The following is a 19,534-nucleotide window of genomic DNA, read 5'->3' as shown; positions in this document are numbered from 1 at the left end:
GGGAGTAGCCGATTTCACTGTTTTCACAGGGTCCTAGCTTTCTGCAAACCAAGCAGTCTGACCAAAGGGAGAGTGCAAGTGTCCAGGCGCCAAGAAAGGTAATGTGGGGCGGGATCTGTTGTCCAAGCCGCACCAGAACAGGCGCAGCGCATCCCAGCCCTGGCTCCAGACTACAGCTCCCGGCATCCCCCGCGCCTGGTACCCGCCCGCAGCCAGCGGAGGGGAGGCTGCAGACACCGCGGCTGGCGATGAGGATGGAGGCCGGGGAGGCAGCGCCACCGGCGGGGGCGGGCAGCCGCGCCGGGGGCGGCTGGGGCAAGTGGGTGCGGCTGAACGTGGGGGGCACGGTGTTCCTGACCACCCGCCAGACGCTGTGTCGGGAGCAGAAGTCCTTCCTCAGCCGCCTGTGCCAAGGCGAAGAGCTGCAGTCGGACCGGGTGAGCCCTCCGAGGGTGGCGTCTGGGTTCCGCGCTCCGGGGCTATCCGGCCTGCATGTCCCTCGGCCTCCAGCCTGGACGGTGTAGCTTTCGTAGGATCCCGAGACGAAAAGCGCAGGCAGGAGGACGGGGAGGAAGCAGAGCCAAGAGGAATAGCTGTGCCCATTGCCGTGGCAACGGGACAGCACGGGCCACGGCCATTTGGAGCCTTGGCGCGCTGTCTTGGATTCGGGACGCTCCCTTGATGTGGGGCGGTGCTGGGGGACCGACAAGCCTGGCCTGCCGTGCTGCCCTGGCAGACTCCAGCGTTAGGAGTCGATGCGGCTGCTTACCCCCGCCCTTGGAGTGTGGGTAGCTGAGGGGTGTAGGGAGCTGGGTGGAGAAGGCCTAGGGTGTCTTGGAGCTGGGCTTAATGTGGGAAAGAGCCCTGGCCTAACAGATACCACTTGTGGGCTCATCCTGCTCTCCTGCCAACTCCTCGAATGACCTGGGGGGAGTGGGGGTAGGACGGACTTCCCTGCTCTGAATTTGGCCTCCTCGTGTGCAAGGCCTCCGGAGTTGGCTTGTGAAAGTCCCCTGACCCCCCATTCTGTGGCCCTCTCACACTGTGTCCTTGGGTGAGTCCCCTGCTTTTTGATCATACTGATGCCAGTCCTGCCTCCCTGCGGGCTGCAAGTGTCCAATCAGAGAGCAGCTTCTTGGGAAACTTGCAAACATCTGGTGGATAGTGGGGTTAGCTCAGGGGGACAGCCTCCAAGAAGAAAACTTTCCCAAGAGGGAAATTCACTGAGTCCTGTGCTGAGCTAGGGCTTACTCAGAAAAAAGGTCACGCTCTACGCTTACACTTTAGCCCCTGATTATGGGGGAGAGAAGAGATGCCTCGAGAGCCGAAATGATTGACTCAAGGTCATACAGCCTAGAAAAGACAGAGGCAGGGTTGGAACCCAGCGTCTTGCTCTTCTATCTCATTCCCCTTCCTCTCTCCCTGCAGTCCTTTTCCCCAGCCTTTGGTGAGTTGAGCTTATGCGTGGGTCTGGGCTTGGGACAGCTTACACCCCTCTCACTTCCTATGGTCTTCTCCACAGGATGAGACCGGGGCCTACCTCATTGACCGAGACCCCACCTACTTCGGGCCCATACTGAACTTCCTCAGGCATGGCAAACTGGTGCTGGACAAGGACATGGCTGAGGAGGGTGAGTTGGTTCCTTGTGCTGGTTTGGGGCTCTCTGGAGCCTGGCAGAGCCTTCGTGGGGGGGGAGAGAGGCGTAAAACCATTCTTGTAGTCAGGGTGGCATCTACTTTCCCCCATTATTTTCTGCCTGTCCTGCAGCGGGGGTCCCATTCTCCAGGTCTCTGCCAATCTGACAGACCCAAGCTGTCACTGAGTGCTGTTGGGGAAGTGATGTGGAAATGGAAGAGGAGCCAGGGAGCCAAGGCTTCTGCTGACTTTGGGAATGACCTTGCTCCCAAGCCTTCAGGAAGGCCTGGTGTGACCTGTGATGCTCCAGGCTGGATGGGAGAAGAGTTGGGGTCGCCTTTGCCTTATTCTGTGTCTCCCAAACAGGGTCTTGCCATCAGCCATTGGGTGGAGTTCCCAAAGCTGGCTGCTTCTGCAGCCCAGTGGCTCGTGGGGGAGTTGGGGTGCTGTTCTTGGTAGGGCTTTTGCCCTTCCCAGGCCTGTGGAGGCTCATATCCTGGCCCAGCTGACTTAGAATCAGTGTAGAGAATAGGCCAGGGGCAGGGACTACAGCCATCCTCACACCGGCTCTCCTCTGTACTCTTGAGTGTCGCTCTGGATCGGGCCAGACCAGCTTGGACATGTCCGTCTTCTCCGGGTCTCCACTAGTGCCTACAAAATGGGCATCATGACCCACATTCGAAAGAGTGGTGTTGGCACTGCAGATGGGCCCTGTGAATCTGTGGGTGTTTTACACAGCCCTTGCTCTAGGCAGTGATCTTCTCTGGCTGACCCCAATGGGGTACAGTGATCTGAAGATTCCCCCCCCCCAAAGGACAGGAAGATCATACTCAGAGCTCACTGTAGGTAGCTCACTCTGCCCAGCCTCCAGCTAGCTGCCTAGCAGTCTGAGGGGAAGAGATCACGTGGGTGGGGCCTGGGCTCAGGAGCAGGTCCCTCAGGGAGGCTCACGCTCCAGCTGCATCACAGCCAACACCTGTTTACAGGTTCTTGCCGTTCAAAGCTCTTCTCACGTCTTCACATGGGGGAGTATCTGCAGAGATGGATTTCAGGAGGGAACTTGCTGTGTGGCAGTGAAAATGTTAGTTAACCTCTCTGGGTCTACGGAGTCTAGTGGCAGTTGCACCTACCACACTAGGCAGTGGAAAGGCAAACGAGAGTGTCTCACAGCCTGGGGTACACAGCTTAGAGTTGGATGCCTGTCAGCTTTCTCTCAGCCAGGGCCTGGGAGATTTCTGTCACTCAGGCAGTGGTCGTTGCAGACTGTCCCTTCGGGCAGGTATGGGCTGAGCACCAACAGAATGACCTCTGGTCCAGTTCCTGCTGCTGTAAGGAAGTCCCAGAGGCTCGGGGACAATGACAACAGCCGCTGACCCCTCCCACTTGGTAGGCTGGGATTCAGGGTCAATGTGTTAGCCTAGAGGCCTGACCCTTTCCCCTGCTGCCAGCTCCACGCAGACAGAGGGATTCATTGGCTGTCAGCCACCATTCAGAGAGCACTCATTTCCTTAAATTTCCGTCATCATGACCCCTCACCTCCCAACCAGAGTCCCTCCATCACATGGCAGTTAGGTTTCAGAGGTTTAGCATTGAGAGGCTATAACAGTCTGTGATGGTCCCTGTCCCCAGAGAGCCCAACATGCTGCCCACATCTTGCAGGGACTTCCTGTAGTCCAGACTCCTGAGAGCTCTTTGCACTTCACTGAGTGGGAGGAGGGATGACTGACTTAATCTTGAAGATCAGTCTATAACACACAGTGATACCTGTGTCCCTCATGTCCCAGGACCTCTGATGAATCCACAAGAGCTTTATCAGCAGATATGAGTGGTAGCTGGGAGTGCCCAAAAATTTACTTCTAGCGAGGGGTTCAGGGCTCTGAAAGTGGAGCTTGCCTTGGCTCTGCGGCTTACAGGCCCTGTGACCTTGAATAAGCTGTTTTTTTTTTTTTCTCAGCTGCAGTTTCCCCGGTTGTTCAGTGGACATAATGAAAGTATTCACTTCTAGTTCTGACAAGTATCATAACGCAACAGGCCTGGTACTTCGCATGTGTTTGATGAATGAGGACATACAGTGGGTGGCCCAGGCCCTCGCTGTAGTATTCTAGGACACAGTCCCAACGAACCTTCTCTCTTGATGCCCAAAACGTTCAGGGTCACCAGACAGTCCTGGATCACATGCTCACTGCAGCACAGGAGATGAGACTGGCTGAAGAGTGGCGTCTCAGCCCTTTTGTTTGGATTGCACCAGGTCTCATATAGCCCAGGCTGGCTCAAACATGTTAGGTAACAAAGGATATCCTCGTGCCTCTACCTCCCAAGTACTAGGATTACAAGTGTTCACCAACACTCATGGTTTGTGCAGTGCTGGGGATCAAACCTGGGCTTTGTACATGCTAGCCAGTCACTCTCCCAATCGAGCAGATCCCTCCATCTGAAATGTTCCCTCTTTCTCGACCCCTGAACTCCTAGACCCTGTCTAGGAATGTGACCAGAGCAGGAAGTGGGTCTGGGAGCAAGGAGAGTGGGGTGTGGAGACAGCAGAGGTGACCGACCAGCTGCTCTGTGTTCTAGGGGTCCTGGAGGAAGCTGAGTTCTACAACATCGGCCCCCTGATCCGAATCATCAAAGACAGGATGGAGGAGAAGGACTACACAGTGACCCAGGTTTGGAGAGAGGAACCAGGACCCATGGAGGGAAAGGGAGGGGGTGAAGGGGAGGGGGAGGCCTTCCAGGCTGTTCAGCAAGCCCCACCCTGGATATATACTGCTAGGGATCTGCCCCTGACTTGGCTCCTGCTGTGTGTGACCAAAGGTTATCATGCCCTTCTTTGTTTTCCTCCATGGAAAGTAGAGATGCTCAAAGTTGCCTGGTTACCCTTGCTCACAGAGGATGCCAGTAGCAGTACAATCACCCACTCAACCCCACCCAAGGCCATACAGAATGAGTCTACCTCATGGAGTCAGGCAGTCTCCTGTAGGTACCCATGAGCTGTTGGGGCTGGCATTTCAGAGTTCAGACCCCAGGCCTCTGGGGGACAGGATGAGACATCACCTCCCAACCACAGGGGCTCAAGAGGTGAGGGTCTGACTTGGTTGGTAACCCAGTCTCCCCAAATCCTTCCCAGCTTCCCTCTTGTATCGCCCATATTCCACATATGGCTCTCCCACCCTTGAGCTGGTGACCCTGGGCAAGTAACTGAACCTCTCTGAGAGCCTAAGAGTCTCGGAAGGAGGAGTCCTGCAAGGGAAGCATCTGGCACACAGTAGATATTCAGACCATGGCTCCCTCCTCCCTGGTCTAACTTTCCTGCCCTCCACTTAGGATTATACAATGTGGGAAGAAGCAGCTGGGTGCCTGGTGCCCTTAGAGGTGCCCTCCATGTGACCCTTTGACCCACAGGTGCCCCCCAAGCATGTGTACCGCGTGCTGCAGTGCCAGGAGGAGGAGCTCACACAGATGGTGTCCACCATGTCCGATGGCTGGCGCTTCGAGCAGGTGGGTTGGGTACAAGGGACACCCTAAGCTTTGTCCTTCCTGCAGTCTCAGTCTCCAGTCCCTCCCCCTGCCCAAACCCAGAGTCTTCTTAAATGGAACTAAGCAAGACTAGAAAAGTGCCTGCTGGGCACAGGCGGACTGAGAAGGAGGCAAGGGACACTTGTCACTGGGCATCTGCACAGCAGCCGGTCTTGTCCTCAGGGGCAGCTCAGGTATAGGAGACCAGAACCACAGAATTGAATGTAATCCTTGCTGTACCCTGAGCCTGACCTCCAGGGCTCATGACAGGCATGCACAGTGATTCTCTTTCCTGGAAGCCCCAGGTGGTGGTGTCCCAAGGTACGTGCCTCCAGGCCATATATGGCTCACCACAGGAGTCTTCTGTTATCAGCCATGTGGCCATACTCTGCCTCTTGGGTTTCTAGAGCTATAGAGCCCCCCCGGCCCATGAACTCAAGGTTCAGTCTGCCCTGAGAACAAGAGAAGAGATGAGCTAGTTCCCTACGCACCTAGCCCACCAGCCTCTTCCCACAGGGAGACTGGAGCAGAAGGCTAGGATTCCAGGATAGCCATGGTGAGGAAGATCAACCAGCCAGCAAGGACGGGAGGTCCCCCTGTCTTCCAGCCCTGCCCTCCATCACTCCTCCTCCTTGAGCAAGTCAGCTCCTCTCCCAGCCTCTGCATCCTGGGATGTGAGCTCATGGTACCCTCTTCCCAAGACCTTTGTGAAGCTGAGAAGAGCCATCAGGAAAGGTTCTATGTTGATGAAATGGCGGGCTGTGTCCCGCCACCAGGCTAGCTTTACCCAAAATAATTACACGGAAACTGTATTCTTTTAAACATTGTCTGGCCCATTAGTTTTAGCCTCTTATTGGTTAATTATCATATCTTGTTTTAATCCATATTTAGTAATCTGTGTAGCATCACGAGGTGGTCGCTTACCAGGAGAGATCTTAACCTGTGTCTATCTTGGAGAGAAGAAGCATGATGACTGCCTATGGCGACTGCCTGAAGTGTCTGCCTTCTCTCTCCAAGAATTCTGTTCTGTTTACTTCGCCTACCTAATTTTCTGTCCTATTAAAGGGCCAAGGCAATTTCTTTATTAACCAATGAAAGTAACATATAGACACTCCTCCATCAGTTCTAGTTTTAGGTAGGACTCCATCGGCACCAGTGCCCTATCAGGAGAACCACATTTACACTCAAGAGGTGGAGGCAGGAAGTCAAGTTATCCTCAAATGCATAATGAATCTGAGGCCCTGTCTCAGAAAACCTAGAAATGGTGTGAGCAAATCTGTAAGACCCCAGGGAGGATGTGGAAGGCTCCTGGGCTGGGCCCCTGGCCTGCAGCTTGCTAGCGTGGGTCCTCCAGTAGACTGCTATCTCTCTTGCCCTCTGCTGGCAAGGAGGGTAATGAGTCCTACCCTTCCTCCAGCTGGTGAACATCGGTTCTTCCTATAACTACGGCAGCGAGGACCAGGCCGAGTTCCTGTGTGTGGTGTCTAAGGAACTCCATAGCTCCCCACACGGCCTAAGTTCCGAGTCCAGCCGTAAGACCAAGGTGAGTCCCTGCTCTACGCGAAGACAGCACCTCTCCCCCATTCTGCTGCTCCGTCCTCCCTCCTGCTGCACCCACATAACGCTCATGGTCATGGTCACAGCCAATGCCATCCATCCCATGCCACTACAGTCCAGTCAGCTCACACCCTTGGCCCAGGCTGGGGAGCAGTCAGGTAGCGCCGTTGCAAGGCACAGACAGGGCGGCGGGCTTGACACCTCTTACTCATGAGGCCACAGGGAAAGGTGTTGGAGCTCGAGGCAGAGCATGCCGAGCGAGGGGCCCAGGTGTGGTGTGCTGCTCTGTCTCATTTCTCACATCTTTGCAGTATTCTCTGTGAAGGTAGAAGTGGCTCGTAAGCACTCTGGAGATTCCACACCGGAACTCCTGGCTTCCCAGCGACTGTCTAGTGTCAGCCTAGGTCAGGATGGGGAAGTCCCACAGTCCTACCCTTCCGCAGGCCTTTTGGGTAGCTTGGTGTCAGGAGCCCCATGGGCTCTGGCCTAGGCAGAAATCTCCCAAGTTGGCAGCCAGCTTTTGGGACAGAACTGAGTAGGGTCCAGTACCCTTAGGCCTATAGTAGGGCCCACACCATAGGCATGATCCAGGTTGGGAAGGTGGACGCTGTGCCCATGTGCAGGAGTCTTAGGAACTCTGGCTTCCTGTGTGTCACCACCCAGCCCTGCTGTGATCCCTTACCACCCCTCCCCTCCCCCCAATGCCAGTGGCTGGCTCCTTCCTGTAAGAGTGCAGGATGCCCTACTGCTCTGCCTCCCTGTGTCACCAACCTGGCCCAGGCTGCCAGACACTGTTGCTGGCATCTAGATCTGGCTGGTGACTGCCCTGGGACAACCTTGGTTTCCTGCTCTGGATCCAGCCTCCCAAAGTAAGGCCTTCCCAGGAGCCCAGTGGCTCCTTTTCGAGCCCTCCCCATAGCTGGGTTCTGTTAACAGCAGCCTGGCTGATCTCTGAGCATCCCCTCTGGGCTAGGGAAGCACCAGCTGCTTGGCTGAAGCCCTCCTCTCTCAGAGGTCCCTTTCATCCCACCTGCCCCTCTGTCCTGAGGTCGGGGGTCCCTGCGGACAGCCGCCCGCAACCTCGCCCCCTCGTCAGTGTCTCCACTCTCTCTTCCCTGATCGGTGGCGGGTGCGCAGAGCACGGACGAGCAGCTGGAGGAGCAGCGGCGGCAGGAGGTGGAGGAGGTGGAGGTGGCCCAGGTGCAGGTGGAGGCGGATGCCCAGGAGAAAGGTGCAGCCCGCCCCCAAGAGGACGATTGCTAATGACAGCCCGGGCCTCCCGCCCTCTCCCTGCTGGAGCAGCTGCCGCCGGGAACTGCGGGGGCGGGCCACCAGGGTTAGCTCAGCGCCTGGCGCCTCGCCCATAACCATCCCTCTCTCACTTTCTCTTGCAGCCCTGTCATCTCAGGATCCCGCTAACCTTTTCTCCCTCCCACCACCGCCTCCTCCTCCTCCGCTTCCTGCTGGAGGTCCTGCTTCATCTTCATCCACCTCCTCTTCCTCCTGGATCTCATCTGCACCCTGCCTCTTCCCTCTCTGCCCCTGCCCAGGTTTCCTCTCCGCCTGCTCCCGTCTCCACCCTGGGGCTGCCCTAGTCCCAGTCTCCCGTGCCCTCTCCCCGGGCCCCCTGGCCCTGCATCCCCAAGCATCCTGCCTGCCGCCTCCTGTGCCCCTTTCGGCCCCTTCTGCCTCCTGGCCTGGGGAGGAGGGGCGTAGCCGCATTTGCTCTATGTCCTCCAACCCAGCAGGGCACCTCTGAGGCTGGCCTTGGCCACAGGCCCCACTCTTCCTGCTTGCCTCCTCACGTTTCCTCCTTGCAGGTCCCTGTCCGCACCCTCCCAGACCCAAGCCTGAGCTTGCTGTGAGAGCTCCTCGGCCCCGCGCCCGCCCCCAGAGCTGCCGCCCCTGGTTTGTAGCCTGGCAGAGCTGGAGGGAGGGGCGGAAGCAAGGAGGGTGCTCATATCTTGTCCTTGGACTTGAGCCGAGCTTTTGGCTGATTCTCTCCACCCACCAAAGTCTCTCAACTTATCTGGGCTTGGGGTGAGGCCCTGAGAGCTGAAAAAGTACAGAGGTGGAGACTCTTGTACATCTGCCTGCCTATAGTCAGTCAGCACTGGAGCCAGGCCAGGGGAGGGGAGGACTAGCCATGCGCCTCTGCCCCATCACGCATGTCTAGAAGCTCGTGCAACACTGCATGTGGGTATTGTGTCCCCTAGTTCTGTGGAGTGGGTGGCCAGGCCACATGTGGTGTCCCTTGCCTGATGAGCTGGCAAGAGCCTGCCAAGGATTGGAGCATGGCAAGAAAAGACCTGATCTCTAACTGGGTGACCATAGCCCCCAGTCAAGCTGATCTCCCTGTGTGACCTTGGGCAAGTCACTGCCTCTCTTTGGGCCACAGTTGGATTCTAAGATGGGGCGAACAGCTGCTTCCGGTGGCCCCCTTTTGCCTGGGAAAGCAGTGATCAGCTCCTCCTATCCCTGTCCCCTCACCAGGCTGCCACCACCAGCCCAAGACTGGCAGTTTCTCCCCTCCTCGGTCCTGACTCCGCCTCCTTTGGGCCTCAGCCCCACCCCTCCTCCAGAGCCAGCCTGGGACTCACTTGCCTTTCTCTCTCCCTCCCTCCCCCACTCTCCTCGACTTTCCTGTCCTGGCATCACCCTGTCCTCACCCCCCACCCTGATTTTCTGACCCCCTTTCCTCTTCCTTCTGTCCCTCTCCTCTCTTATTTTCTAGCTATTACAAGCCAGAGGCACCCGGATGTGAGCCCCCAGATCACCTCCAGGGACTTGGGGTTCCGATCTGAAATCCTTTATTTTTGTACCACGGGGTGGGCCCCCGGCCCGAGGAGGAAGACTTGCCCTCTCCCTTGTCACTGCTGCCTGCATCTGCCGGGCTGGGACCCAATCCTGCCTTCCGGCCCAGGCCTGGGGCCCTCTGGGACCTTGGAAGGCTTGAGGTGGGCCCTGGGGTCTCCAGGCAGAGTCACCTGCCCATGGCCAAAGTGTGGCACTGCCCACCCATATCTCCCAGGTCCTTTTGTCCCCTTGCCTGGGTCCCCTTGCTGCATGGCAGATACACTCTCTCCCAGCCCAGTCATAGCACCTCCTGCAGCCTCCATGGCACCCCTCCTCCTCCCACCTACCTCACAGGGGTGTTGTGAGGACCCGGGAGGAATGGGGTTCCTAAGCCCTAAGTGTCTGGGGCTGCAGTCGTTACCTTCTGGGGGGAGGCACTCTGGCTTAGCCCCCAAGTGGGATGTTATGGCTTCAGATACTGGTGGGGAACAGTGCAAGGACTTAGCCAAGCAGGAAGGAAGCTACAGACTTGGCATCACCTTGGCTGCCCCTCCCCCGTGCCACCATGCCTTTGGCAGCAGAGTGCGCTGGCGAGTCTTTGAGGCTGCCCAGGAACATGTGGTGGAGGAGGGGACAGGTGTGAAAGGGGCTGAGCTGCCCCTCCGCGTCTTGACCTCCTGGGATGGGCACACATCTGTCAGCTGTGTCCCACTCACCCTGAAATAAACCTGAACAAACAGGCCGGCCTGGCTGCCTCCCTCTTTCTCTGGGCCACTTTTGGGGACAGGGTTTAAACTCAGGCGTGGTAGACCCACTTTTCCTGAAATCCCCTGCCGTTGTCACTTTCTTGAGTGTATGACGAAGTCCTGTACCCAGGAGTCAGAGTTGAGGCTCCCTGCTTTGCCCTGCAGTAGCCTAAGCCCTGGGCTACTGCTCCACTTCTGCTGGATCACCTTGCCCTCTTGCCTGCGCATCCTACTCCCTTTGTGAAGCTGGGCCGCCAGCTTCTGACTGTCCCTACACCTAGCAGTGATGTCCCTACACCTGGTCAGGGGCCAGGGCACCCTCCTGCCAGCTCACAGCTCGGAAAACATCAGCCCTGCGGACGTGCAGTCCCGAAAGGTGAGCCCACTTTTCCTGCCAGCTCTTCGGGAGCCAGCTAGAGGCTTGTTGAAAGATTTAGTTCTCCTTCCCCACCTGTTTTAATTTTAATAGAGAATAGGTGGGACCCCTATTTTAACCCCCTAGGGCTAGGAATTGGGAGAGGGCTGCCATATGACCCATTTTGTGCCAGAGGCCCTCGCTATCTGCCTGGCTCCTTCCCTTCCTAGAGGCCCCAGTGTCTCCTGCAGCTTCATGGTTGGCCCCACCCCTTTGCTTTCACGCTAGGTCAGTTCCAGAGCTCTGTGCATGTGCCACTCATCACTACTGCCTCCAGAGGGCGCCCCTGTGCCCTAAATCTTCCAGCTCACCTCCATGGCTTGCTCCACTCATCGCTGTTCTCTCCCTGAACTTCATCGCCAGTCACCTGCCTCCAGCTCCCCCAACATGGTGTGGGTGCTGCTTGTAAGATGTGAAGCAACTCTGCTTTCCAGCGTGCCGTGGCTCCCATGGCCCCCGGGTCAAATCCTCCGCTCATTCTCGGGTCTCACCTCCCTGCAGCCCCCGCTGCAGTATTCCCCCTTTTCTCCTCTGTTCTGGCTGTATCCAGCTTGCCATTCCTTGCATGCCCCGATATCCAGGGCTATATACCCTTGGCCCTTTCCTTTCGTCCAGAAAACCTTTACCTGCCTTTGAGTCCCCCCTCCCACTGTTCTCCATAGTGGCCTCTGGACATGTCACAAGGGGTTGATCCAGCAGCAGATCTGTTCCAGTGACAGGCATAAGGCATGTGAGGTCACTCAGAGAGCATCATCGGGGCTTCGTCAAGTGCTTTATTTTCAGAACAGATGGAGGTCCTCCAGTGAATGGCAGGGAGGGCCCCGGAGCGGACCGAGCTGCAGCAGGCACCTGCAGCTGGCGCTGCCCCATGGTTTGGCTTATAGTGTGGCCCACTTGGCAGTCTCAAGGGCTCCCAGGGCTTTTGCTTGATAGAGGCACCTTCTTCCCACCCATCTGCAGTACACGGGGGCCTCGCAGGCCAGAATCTGCTCTCTGAGTCAATTCCCTCCAAGTAGGGAAGGAATCTTACTTTCCTACAGACTGGGAGCCAGCATCATTGACACCAGACCCCACCCCAAAACAATGGTAGGAGGAGGAAAGAGGGGGAACAGCTAGAAGGAGAAAGGGCTAGAGGTGAAGCCAACAGAGGCTGGCCCCTGGACCTCAGGCGATATCCTGACCCCAGCTGGCATGCCTTCTCTGTGCTGTCACTGGGGTAGGCCACTCGCCCCAGAATACTTGTGCCCTGGCTGGGTGGGTGCCCTGAACTTGGGCTGGAGGTGGGTCCAGCTCTGTAGAGCAGCTCCTCAGGTCAGCACCTGCTGAATCCAGTTGATCACACGTGTGACACGGGTGTAGACGCCAAAGAAGTTGGGTCGGCCACAGCCCAAGCCCCAGCTCACCAGCCCTGCCAGGAACCAGCGACCACTGGGCTCCCTGCACACCAGCGGGCCCCCAGAGTCACCCTGAAAGAGGAGTGGAGAGGCATGACTGCCTCAGGGGAGGCCCCCCCTTCAGTCCTTCCCTGTATGACCCAGGCCCAAGGTCTCAAGACATCAAGGAGCAGAGCCAAAGACCTTTCAAGGGTCTGCTATGTGCCTGTGCAGCCATGGGCAGCCCCCTCGCTCTCTGAAGGCCTCAGGCTCCTCCTCTGTAAAGTGGTTACACTCATCTTCCCCTTGGCCCAGACACCGCAGGTTGTTACCTGGCAGGCATCCTTCTTGCCCTTGTGGTAGCCAGCACAGAGCATGCGCGGGGTCACCTGGTAGCGATAGGCTTCACTGCACAAGTCTTGAGGGACCAGCTGCACATCCACCTTCTGCAGGGTGCTGCTACTGGGACCTGCAGGAAGGGCAGCAGCAAATGAAAGGGGCTAGGAATCTGCTCCCACTGCGGCCGTCCTGACCTCGCCGGAGCCCTTCCCGCTCTGCCCTGTCACTGCTGGCTCCTCTGCATGGCTTGTGATGACCGAGCCCTCACCTCTGCCCCCTGAAAAGCCTGTTAGAACTGTCCCCTTCTTCCTTCCTTGCAAGGGCATCCAGGCTCGGGCAGACTCCCTCTGTTCTATTGTAGCCCCAGGGGGATGCTATCAAATATATGTACGAACCCCTCAGTGAACTCTTAACTCCTTAGTGGCCCTTGCTGTCCAGCCCAGATCTTGTCCCGGAGAACTATGGGATAGTAATCCACCCGTCCAGGGCTGGGCCAGCCACTGGGGTTTCGAGGCCCCTTTGGTTCTAAGATGTAGGTGGGGAGGCTCCTCCTGAATCCTGTGGTGGCCTTCAAGGCACGCCTGCTCCAAGGCCCTCCTGTAGCCACACCTGCCTCCCCTCCAGCTGGGAACTGCTAACATCCTCAGGCCTTTCTCGCTGACACCTGTGAGGTCATCAGGAACACCTGGTTGCCAGGAACAGCTCAGTCATCCAGGCTCAGTGTAGACCCCTCTTCCAGGTGCCTCCTCGGGGCTGTTTCCTGTTCCTGCCTGTGGTAGCTCACATCATAAGAGTGTTCTCGTCTTCCTGCCCCATGTCTGCCTCAACACTTGACACATAGTAGGTGCCCATGTGTGAGCAGCCAAGTGAGAACCCCTTGCTTTAAAAAAAGTCTCTGTCATCTTAGCCAAGTCCCCTCTCTGAGCCTCAGCGTCCCCCTCTTTAAGCTATCTCTGCAGAGGCCAGGGTGCAGCTGGATGGTGGAGCCGTTGTCTTGGCACACGGGAGGCCCTTGTTCAATCCCCAGCATCACACCACACCTGCCTCTCCTTCCGGGTGGTAAATCACCAGCAGCCAAGGTTGCAGTCGACTCTGCAGTTAAGCCTGCCAAGCCTGTGTTTGCAGAACGGGGTGGGGGGAGCCTCTAAAGATGGCAGCTCCTGTCCATTAAGGCCAGGAGGGGAGAAGACCCTTTCTAGCAGCAGAAGCAGAAAACTCTGGGCTCTAGAGAGAGGGCAGTCCTAGGTCTGAGTCCCTGTTTCAGATCCCTTGATTGGGTGGCTTTCAGTAACTAAGGGACCCAGCCTCGGTTTTCTCAAGAAAATGGGGCCATAATGCCCACCCAAGACTGAGTGGCTTATGTAACATGTTCCCTTCAATCCAGTCTGTAGTAATTAAGAGCCCCATCTGACCCCCACCCTCCACCCCAAGGCTCATACAGCCAAGTTGTGGCATTCCTGCCTATCCCCTATGCCTCCTACTTAAGTTCTTCAGTACCTTCCAAGGCAAAGGAGAGCTAGGAGGGCAGTAGCAGGACCCACGGGCCATATTACAGATTCTATCTTAATAAAGTCCAGTCCCATTGATCCCAACGTTGGAGGGCCTGGAGATGGGACCCTGACAGCCCTCCTCCAAGCCTGCACCTGACACCCCAGATCCCGCCGCCTGCCCCTGCTCACCGCCCTCTCGCAGGGCTCCCCAGCCCGTGATCCAGCAGTGCTGGCCTGGCTCGAAGAAGTGAGAGCGTGCAGGCAGGCAGACAGGGCGCACGGTGGCTGAGTACACCACAGGGTGGTCCAGCTGCAGCAGGGCCACATCGTAGTCATGGCTGTCCTCCTCGTGATACGGGTGCAGGAACAGGCGGCTCACCTTGAAGGACACCTCGCCTGGCCAGCGTGAGTTCTGCCGCATCTTGCCCAGAAACACGGTCCATAGCCTCGGGGAGGCCATGCTGGGTGGGAGGCAGGGGAAGGCATCATAGCCCAGCTGCTTTGTCTCCTGTCCAGAGACCCGGTTGGCAGCAGCCAGCTTTCCCCCTGGAGTCGGGGATCCTGTCTCCCTCTACACAGTCTCCCTTCTCTCAAACCCCTGGCTGGTGTACAGAGCTGACTGAATACATGCCTGGGTTCTCCCACGGGCTCCACCCTCAGCCTCATCTCTCCCTAGCAAAGCCTGACCTTCTCTAGGCCTCAGCCCTGCTATCTGCAAAATGGGAACATTTTCTACTTCTATATTCTTAGAAGATTCTAATGAGACACATAAGAAGAGCCCAGTGCCAGCCTGGGCCAGTGCTTCCCTGTTTGTAGCCCACTTTGCAGATTGGAAATGGATGGGGGAGGTCAGTGACGTGGCATGTGAAGAAATTAGCAGAGAGGTAAGAAGAGCAGGTGGACAGGGCAGTGTGCTTGGGGAAGACAAAGAGGCCCTGAGAAGCCAATGGAGGACACAAGAGAGTTGGCTTCTGTTCTAGGGACCTGAGGGGTTTGGGGCTCAAATCTGGTTAGGACTGGAAGGGGTTCAGCTTACCAGGGAAAGAGGTTTGAGGGCCAGTGAGATGTCCCCGAGAACTTCCCTGGTCCCACCCAGCACCCTCATCACAGTTTAAATTATGGTAGGGGATATGGCTTGTGACCAGCTTGGGCAGTTGTCTCCTCTACAACCTCCCTAATGTCCAGCGCAGCCCCTGACACGTAGGAGGAGCACAGTTGTTGGGTCACTAGGATGAGTAGATGATTGTGGCATCAACTTAAAGCCAGAGGAGAGCACAGAAAGGTTGAACAACGAGCCTAGCAACACACAACATATTAGGGGCGGTGCCAGACCAGATCCCACATGTCATGGCAGCCAGTCAGGGGCTCTTCTCTACCCTTTCCTCTGTCTGCATACGGGCAGTCTGCACACACTGTACCTCCCGTGACCTTCCCTCCACCCACCTCCAGGCCCTGTGTTGTCCCTTCACCTGTCCTCCTGGAAGCAGTGGGCTGCCGTTAAGACCCAGCGGTCAGCGATGAGAGCACCCCCACAGATGTGTCGACCCCGAATCTGGAGGCTGGCCTGCCATGGCCACTCACCCTCAGAGGACACGGACCCGCCCACAATGCGGCTGGTGGGGCCCTGGAGGCCACAGTCTAGGGGTGGGAGAGGGCCAGGGGTGGACAGAGAAGGAGGAGGGGAGGGAGAAATGCTAGTGAGAACGGAGACAGAAAACAAAGGAAAATGATGGAGAGATGTGGGGGAAAGGAGAGATGTGCTCAGGAAGAGGTGATAGAGACAGATAGGCACAGAACAGGCACATGGTGCCACTCCCCTCCCGCAGCCCCCCAAGTATCCCTGCCCCCTCCCAAGGCCTGGTCTTCATGCACAGCTGCAGCGGGCAGGCTCACCGCAATGTCGCTCGTCTGAGCCATCACTGCAGTCCAGCTGTCCGTCACACTCTGGGTTGGGCTTCTTCACACAGCTCCGGTCCTCACACTGGAAGGTGAATGTCCCACAGGGCACTCCTGGGATGGAGGGGACCAGGCAGGCCACCGAAGGTGGGTCTCTGAGCCCCGAGGGAGCCTTCCAAAGTGAGACCCGGAAAAAAATGGCACCAGGAGAGGCTGGGAGACTAGGGAGGGGCCTCAGTCACACCAAAGGGTTCCCCAGGTGTCCTCTAGGGTCTCCTCCCACCCCCATGCAGCCTGGTCCCATTGATAGTGAGGCTGTGTTCCCTCTCAGACTAGAGCTGCTTGACCTCACACTCCCATGATGCCCCTGAAAGCAAAACCATGCTTTTCCCATCACACTACAGACCCAAGAGCAGGGCTACATTTCCTCAGAAGTCAAAGACTCTCTTCCCCTCTTTGTTGTTAATGGACATCCCAACCCCACCTGCTCTGTGCCTCTCCTTGCTTCCTTCCATCCAGCCTGTTCAAATTCCATCTCTCTGCAGGGCCCAGCTAAAAGCTTACATCTAAGATGCTCCCCATGCCCCCATCCTTCCCACACTACCACACGTGGTGTCCCAAAGACTTTTGGTCACCTGTCACATCCTCTTACTAAGAGGTAACCCATTGGAGGGCAGGTGCCACATCACGGTTGTCTTATTTTTGCCCCCTCACTGCACCTGGCCCATCACTTGGTAGCCTGCTAGTATTGATTGGTTTGTCAGTTGGATAGGTGGGTGGATGGATGACCAGGTAGCTAGCAGATTGGCTGACTAGTGGAGGAAACAGTGGTCTCCTAGGGAGATAGTTGTGTATACAGAGAGATGGTTGCCAGGTCAGTGGATCGATGGATGAACATGCAGTTATGTGAAATAGCGGATGGAAAGGGTGATTCAGAAGTCAAGATGGAAGGGAGGATGGATAATAGATGGAAGGGAGGATGGATGGATGGATGGATGGATGGATGGATGGATGGAAGGATGGATGATATTACAGTTGGATAACGGGTGAGTAGATGACTGAATGGATGTTGGATAGTTGGGTGAATGGATGGATGGATACACAGACTTCTGAGCGGACAGCTGATCATGCTGTCATAGGTACAGTGGGTTGATGGTATTTGAACAAGAAGACAGAGACCTTTGCAGTAGAAGGTGTTGCTGTGACCTCCCTCTGATCTCCTTGGAGACCCTGGGCAGGGTCCCCCTACCTTCTTGGCACTGTTCTTCATCGCTGCCGTTGAGACAGTCAGGCCGCTGGTCGCACACTCGAGGCAGTGAGATGCACGTGCTGTCCTCTCGGCACTGGAACATGGCTCTGCAGACTGTGGGCACAGAGGACCAGACTGGGGCTTTACAGTGGCAGCAGATGCTCCCTGTATCACGTGTCTGCCATCACAAATCCTTCTGAAAGCAATCCTGGCAAGCCCCGTTTCATTGGTGGAGACAGACATGAATGATGTGTCTGAGGTCCCCAGACATTCAGGGTCAAATACGAAATGTCTTTCTCTGGTTCTCTCCTCCCAGACTGAGAACACAAGGCAAGCGCGGAGCATGACAGCCCAGATGCCATAGCGCTCCGATGCCTGGGTGGTGGGTCTAGGGGCAGAGGCTGGCATTTCTCACAACTATTCCCAAAAGCCCTAGTCTGGAGACCACCAATTCCTGCCTCGGGCCAGAGGGATGAGGACCCCATTCAAAGAGAAAGATACAGGATTCCTACCCTGGATCCCATTCCCTGTCAGTCCCAGCCCCCAAACCATCCCTACCTGGTCCTTCCTTCCCCCTCTTGGTTATTTTTCAGAAGACTAGCTAGGACAGATAACTGGCGTATTTGCCTGTGATGAAGGGAGAAATCTGAGCTGAGGGACACTGCCTCAGGGGCTGGCTCCGAGGAGGCTACTTTCCTATGCTGCCTCCTTGCCATCCTGACACAGTAAAAGAACCCTGGGTTCTTGGGTGCTCATAAAGGGGGACTCATGGGGTAGAGTTAAATCAATGCTGGAGGGCAGGGGAGAAACTCACCGCAGTTTCTCTCATCCAGGCCATTGGGGCAATCCTTGATCCCATCACAGGCAGGGACACACAGTCCATTCACAGAGCAGAGGAACTCTCCAGGGCAGGCTGGAGAACCACGGGAAGCCATGAAAGCAGAAGGGTACCATTAGGACACATGGCATGAAGTATATGAATCTATATCCTCACACGTGATCAGGTACCCATATACCTGCTCCAATACCTATGTCCATGGCCCATGCAAAACCACATCCATATGACACACACAAAGATATACATGGAACTGTGTGCCCAGTGCACGCTCCTTATGCGCGCACGCACACACACACACACACACACACACAGCACCCTCATGGTAGTCTAGCCTCATAAATGCTTGTGCACATCTGGGGACAGCAAAGGGGCAGAGTAGCTCCCCTCCCTCACCCTACTTACGGTCTGACTGGTTGTACAAACTGTAGTACACTTGCACACCAGGGCCGGTAAGGGAGATCTGGGAGGTGAAGTTGATGGTGACACCAGCCGAGGCCACCATGGGGATCCTCTCCGCATATGGCTGGAGGGTGCGGAAGCCACACAGCCTAGGAGTGACCAGGGATGGCTCAGACACATGGAGTGGTTTCCCAGCCAAGAGAAGGAAGAGCTGGGGTCCCTATACACAGACAGGATGAGGACCAGGCAGCCAGAAGCGGCCACACCCACACCCCCTCGGTCTTGATTTTCCTCTGCTGACTGCCTGCTCCGTCCCAGAGTCATCTTCTCGAAAGGAGCTTGTTCATGTCACATCCCTGCTGAAAGACCTGCAGTGGCTCCTCCCCATTGCCTGTGGGATAAAATTCAGTCCAGATTCTAGCCCCAGTCACCCAGAAGCTCTGAGGGTGGCCTCCGAGTCTCACTTTCTCTCCTTGTTCCATAAGGAAAACCATCATTCCTGCCAACCTTGGGGTCTACAAAAGGCTTCTGCAGAGGCGGAGGGCCTGCCTGGTCAGTGGGCTGGCCAACTCTCTGTAGACTGCTGTCCCTCACCTCCCCACCAAACACAGGGGCTTGACCTTCTTGTTTACAGACAGTTGGCCAACCCACTGACCAGTCAGGCAGGCCTCCTTAGCCCACAGACAGATGACTGAGGAGCAGTACAAGGTAGAACAAGAATTCAGGCCCCTCCAACCGAGCTCCCTGCAGGAGGTGCTCTAGAGACCAAGCTCCCAAGACCCCTGACCTTCACCATCAGGTTCCTGGTCAGACTCTGGCTTCAGGTGCCTGTGTGGCCTCACACCCGCTCATAGTTCTCAGAGTGCAGTCCAGAGACCTCAGGGGGCCTAAAAGACATTCTAAATGTCATTGCTCTAAGGCTGCTTAGCCCTTCCTCCCCCAATCTCTCACCTCACCCAGTAGAATTCTCCAGACAGGTGATTTGTACCCCATAACTGATGTCAGACAGGGGTGTGAGGGTGCCAGACCTGGACTATTAAACCAGTCATTAAATCTTCTAAAGATTTGGAGATTCTATATTTGTGCCACTAAATGTTGGAGTGCCCCATCATTTCAAGGCAAATTAAGGGGTCCTGAGAAGAAGCATTTTGAGAATCTCAGAACACAGCTGCTTCATCACAGAAAGGATCACCACCAGGGGGTGCTCGGAGCAAGCCTGGCCCTTTATGCCACTGCCCCTCCCCCCCTTTTTTTTCAAGCTAAGGAAACATCGGTTCTTGTGGACAA

At 56.5% G+C, this 19,534-nt stretch overlaps 2 protein-coding genes across 10 annotated transcripts in view; one reads left to right on the top strand and one right to left on the bottom strand.

The window, feature by feature from the left end:
• Nucleotides 1-224: 224 nt before the first annotated feature.
• Kctd17 (potassium channel tetramerization domain containing 17) lies at nt 225-10,244 on the top strand. Of its 7 annotated transcripts, XM_038344157.1 has the most exons (9): nt 225-437; nt 1,523-1,631; nt 4,208-4,299; nt 5,036-5,131; nt 6,567-6,692; nt 7,844-7,937; nt 8,101-8,175; nt 8,527-8,614; nt 9,441-10,244. In XM_038344157.1, the coding sequence occupies exons 1-9, from the start codon at nt 249-251 to the stop codon at nt 9,508-9,510; spliced, it is 939 nt and encodes a 312-aa protein (XP_038200085.1). In that variant the 5' UTR covers nt 225-248; the 3' UTR covers nt 9,511-10,244. The 7 variants fall into 7 exon arrangements, with proteins under 7 accessions (XP_038200085.1, XP_038200084.1, XP_041911726.1 ...); XM_038344156.1 differs by lacking the exon at nt 8,101-8,175; XM_042055792.1 differs by lacking the exons at nt 7,844-7,937; nt 8,101-8,175.
• A 1,172-nt stretch (nt 10,245-11,416) lies between these two features.
• Nucleotides 11,417-19,534, bottom strand: part of Tmprss6 (transmembrane serine protease 6) — a 30,802-nt gene continuing 22,684 nt past the window's right edge. For all 3 annotated transcript variants that reach the window (XM_038344150.1, XM_038344153.1, XM_038344151.2), the window contains exons 11-18: nt 18,251-18,396; nt 17,825-17,923; nt 17,011-17,124; nt 15,759-15,875; nt 15,335-15,503; nt 14,055-14,326; nt 12,369-12,505; nt 11,417-12,129 (exon numbers count right to left, since the gene is read on the bottom strand). In XM_038344150.1, the coding sequence (XP_038200078.1) occupies nt 11,971-12,129; nt 12,369-12,505; nt 14,055-14,326; nt 15,335-15,503; nt 15,759-15,875; nt 17,011-17,124; nt 17,825-17,923; nt 18,251-18,396 (1,213 nt within the window). In that variant the 3' untranslated portion in view covers nt 11,417-11,970. The remainder of the gene's footprint in view (nt 12,130-12,368; nt 12,506-14,054; nt 14,327-15,334; nt 15,504-15,758; nt 15,876-17,010; nt 17,125-17,824; nt 17,924-18,250; nt 18,397-19,534) is intronic.

The sequence above is a fragment of the Arvicola amphibius genome, chromosome 9, assembly GCF_903992535.2.
Source record: "Arvicola amphibius chromosome 9, mArvAmp1.2, whole genome shotgun sequence".
Classification (NCBI taxonomy): domain Eukaryota; kingdom Metazoa; phylum Chordata; class Mammalia; order Rodentia; family Cricetidae; genus Arvicola; species Arvicola amphibius.
This window is presented reverse-complemented; position numbering and strand designations above follow the sequence as displayed.

Bases quoted from the DNA above. Each gene is read 5' to 3' on its own strand.
- Kctd17 (XM_042055794.1), top strand. From the start codon at position 249: ATGAGGATGGAGGCCGGGGAGGCAGCGCCACCGGCGGGGGCGGGCAGC. The intron at 438-1,522 runs GTGAGCCCTCCG...TCTTCTCCACAG, and splicing joins AAGAGCTGCAGTCGGACCGG to GATGAGACCGGGGCCTACCT. The intron at 6,693-7,843 runs GTGAGTCCCTGC...GCGGGTGCGCAG, and splicing joins AGTCCAGCCGTAAGACCAAG to AGCACGGACGAGCAGCTGGA.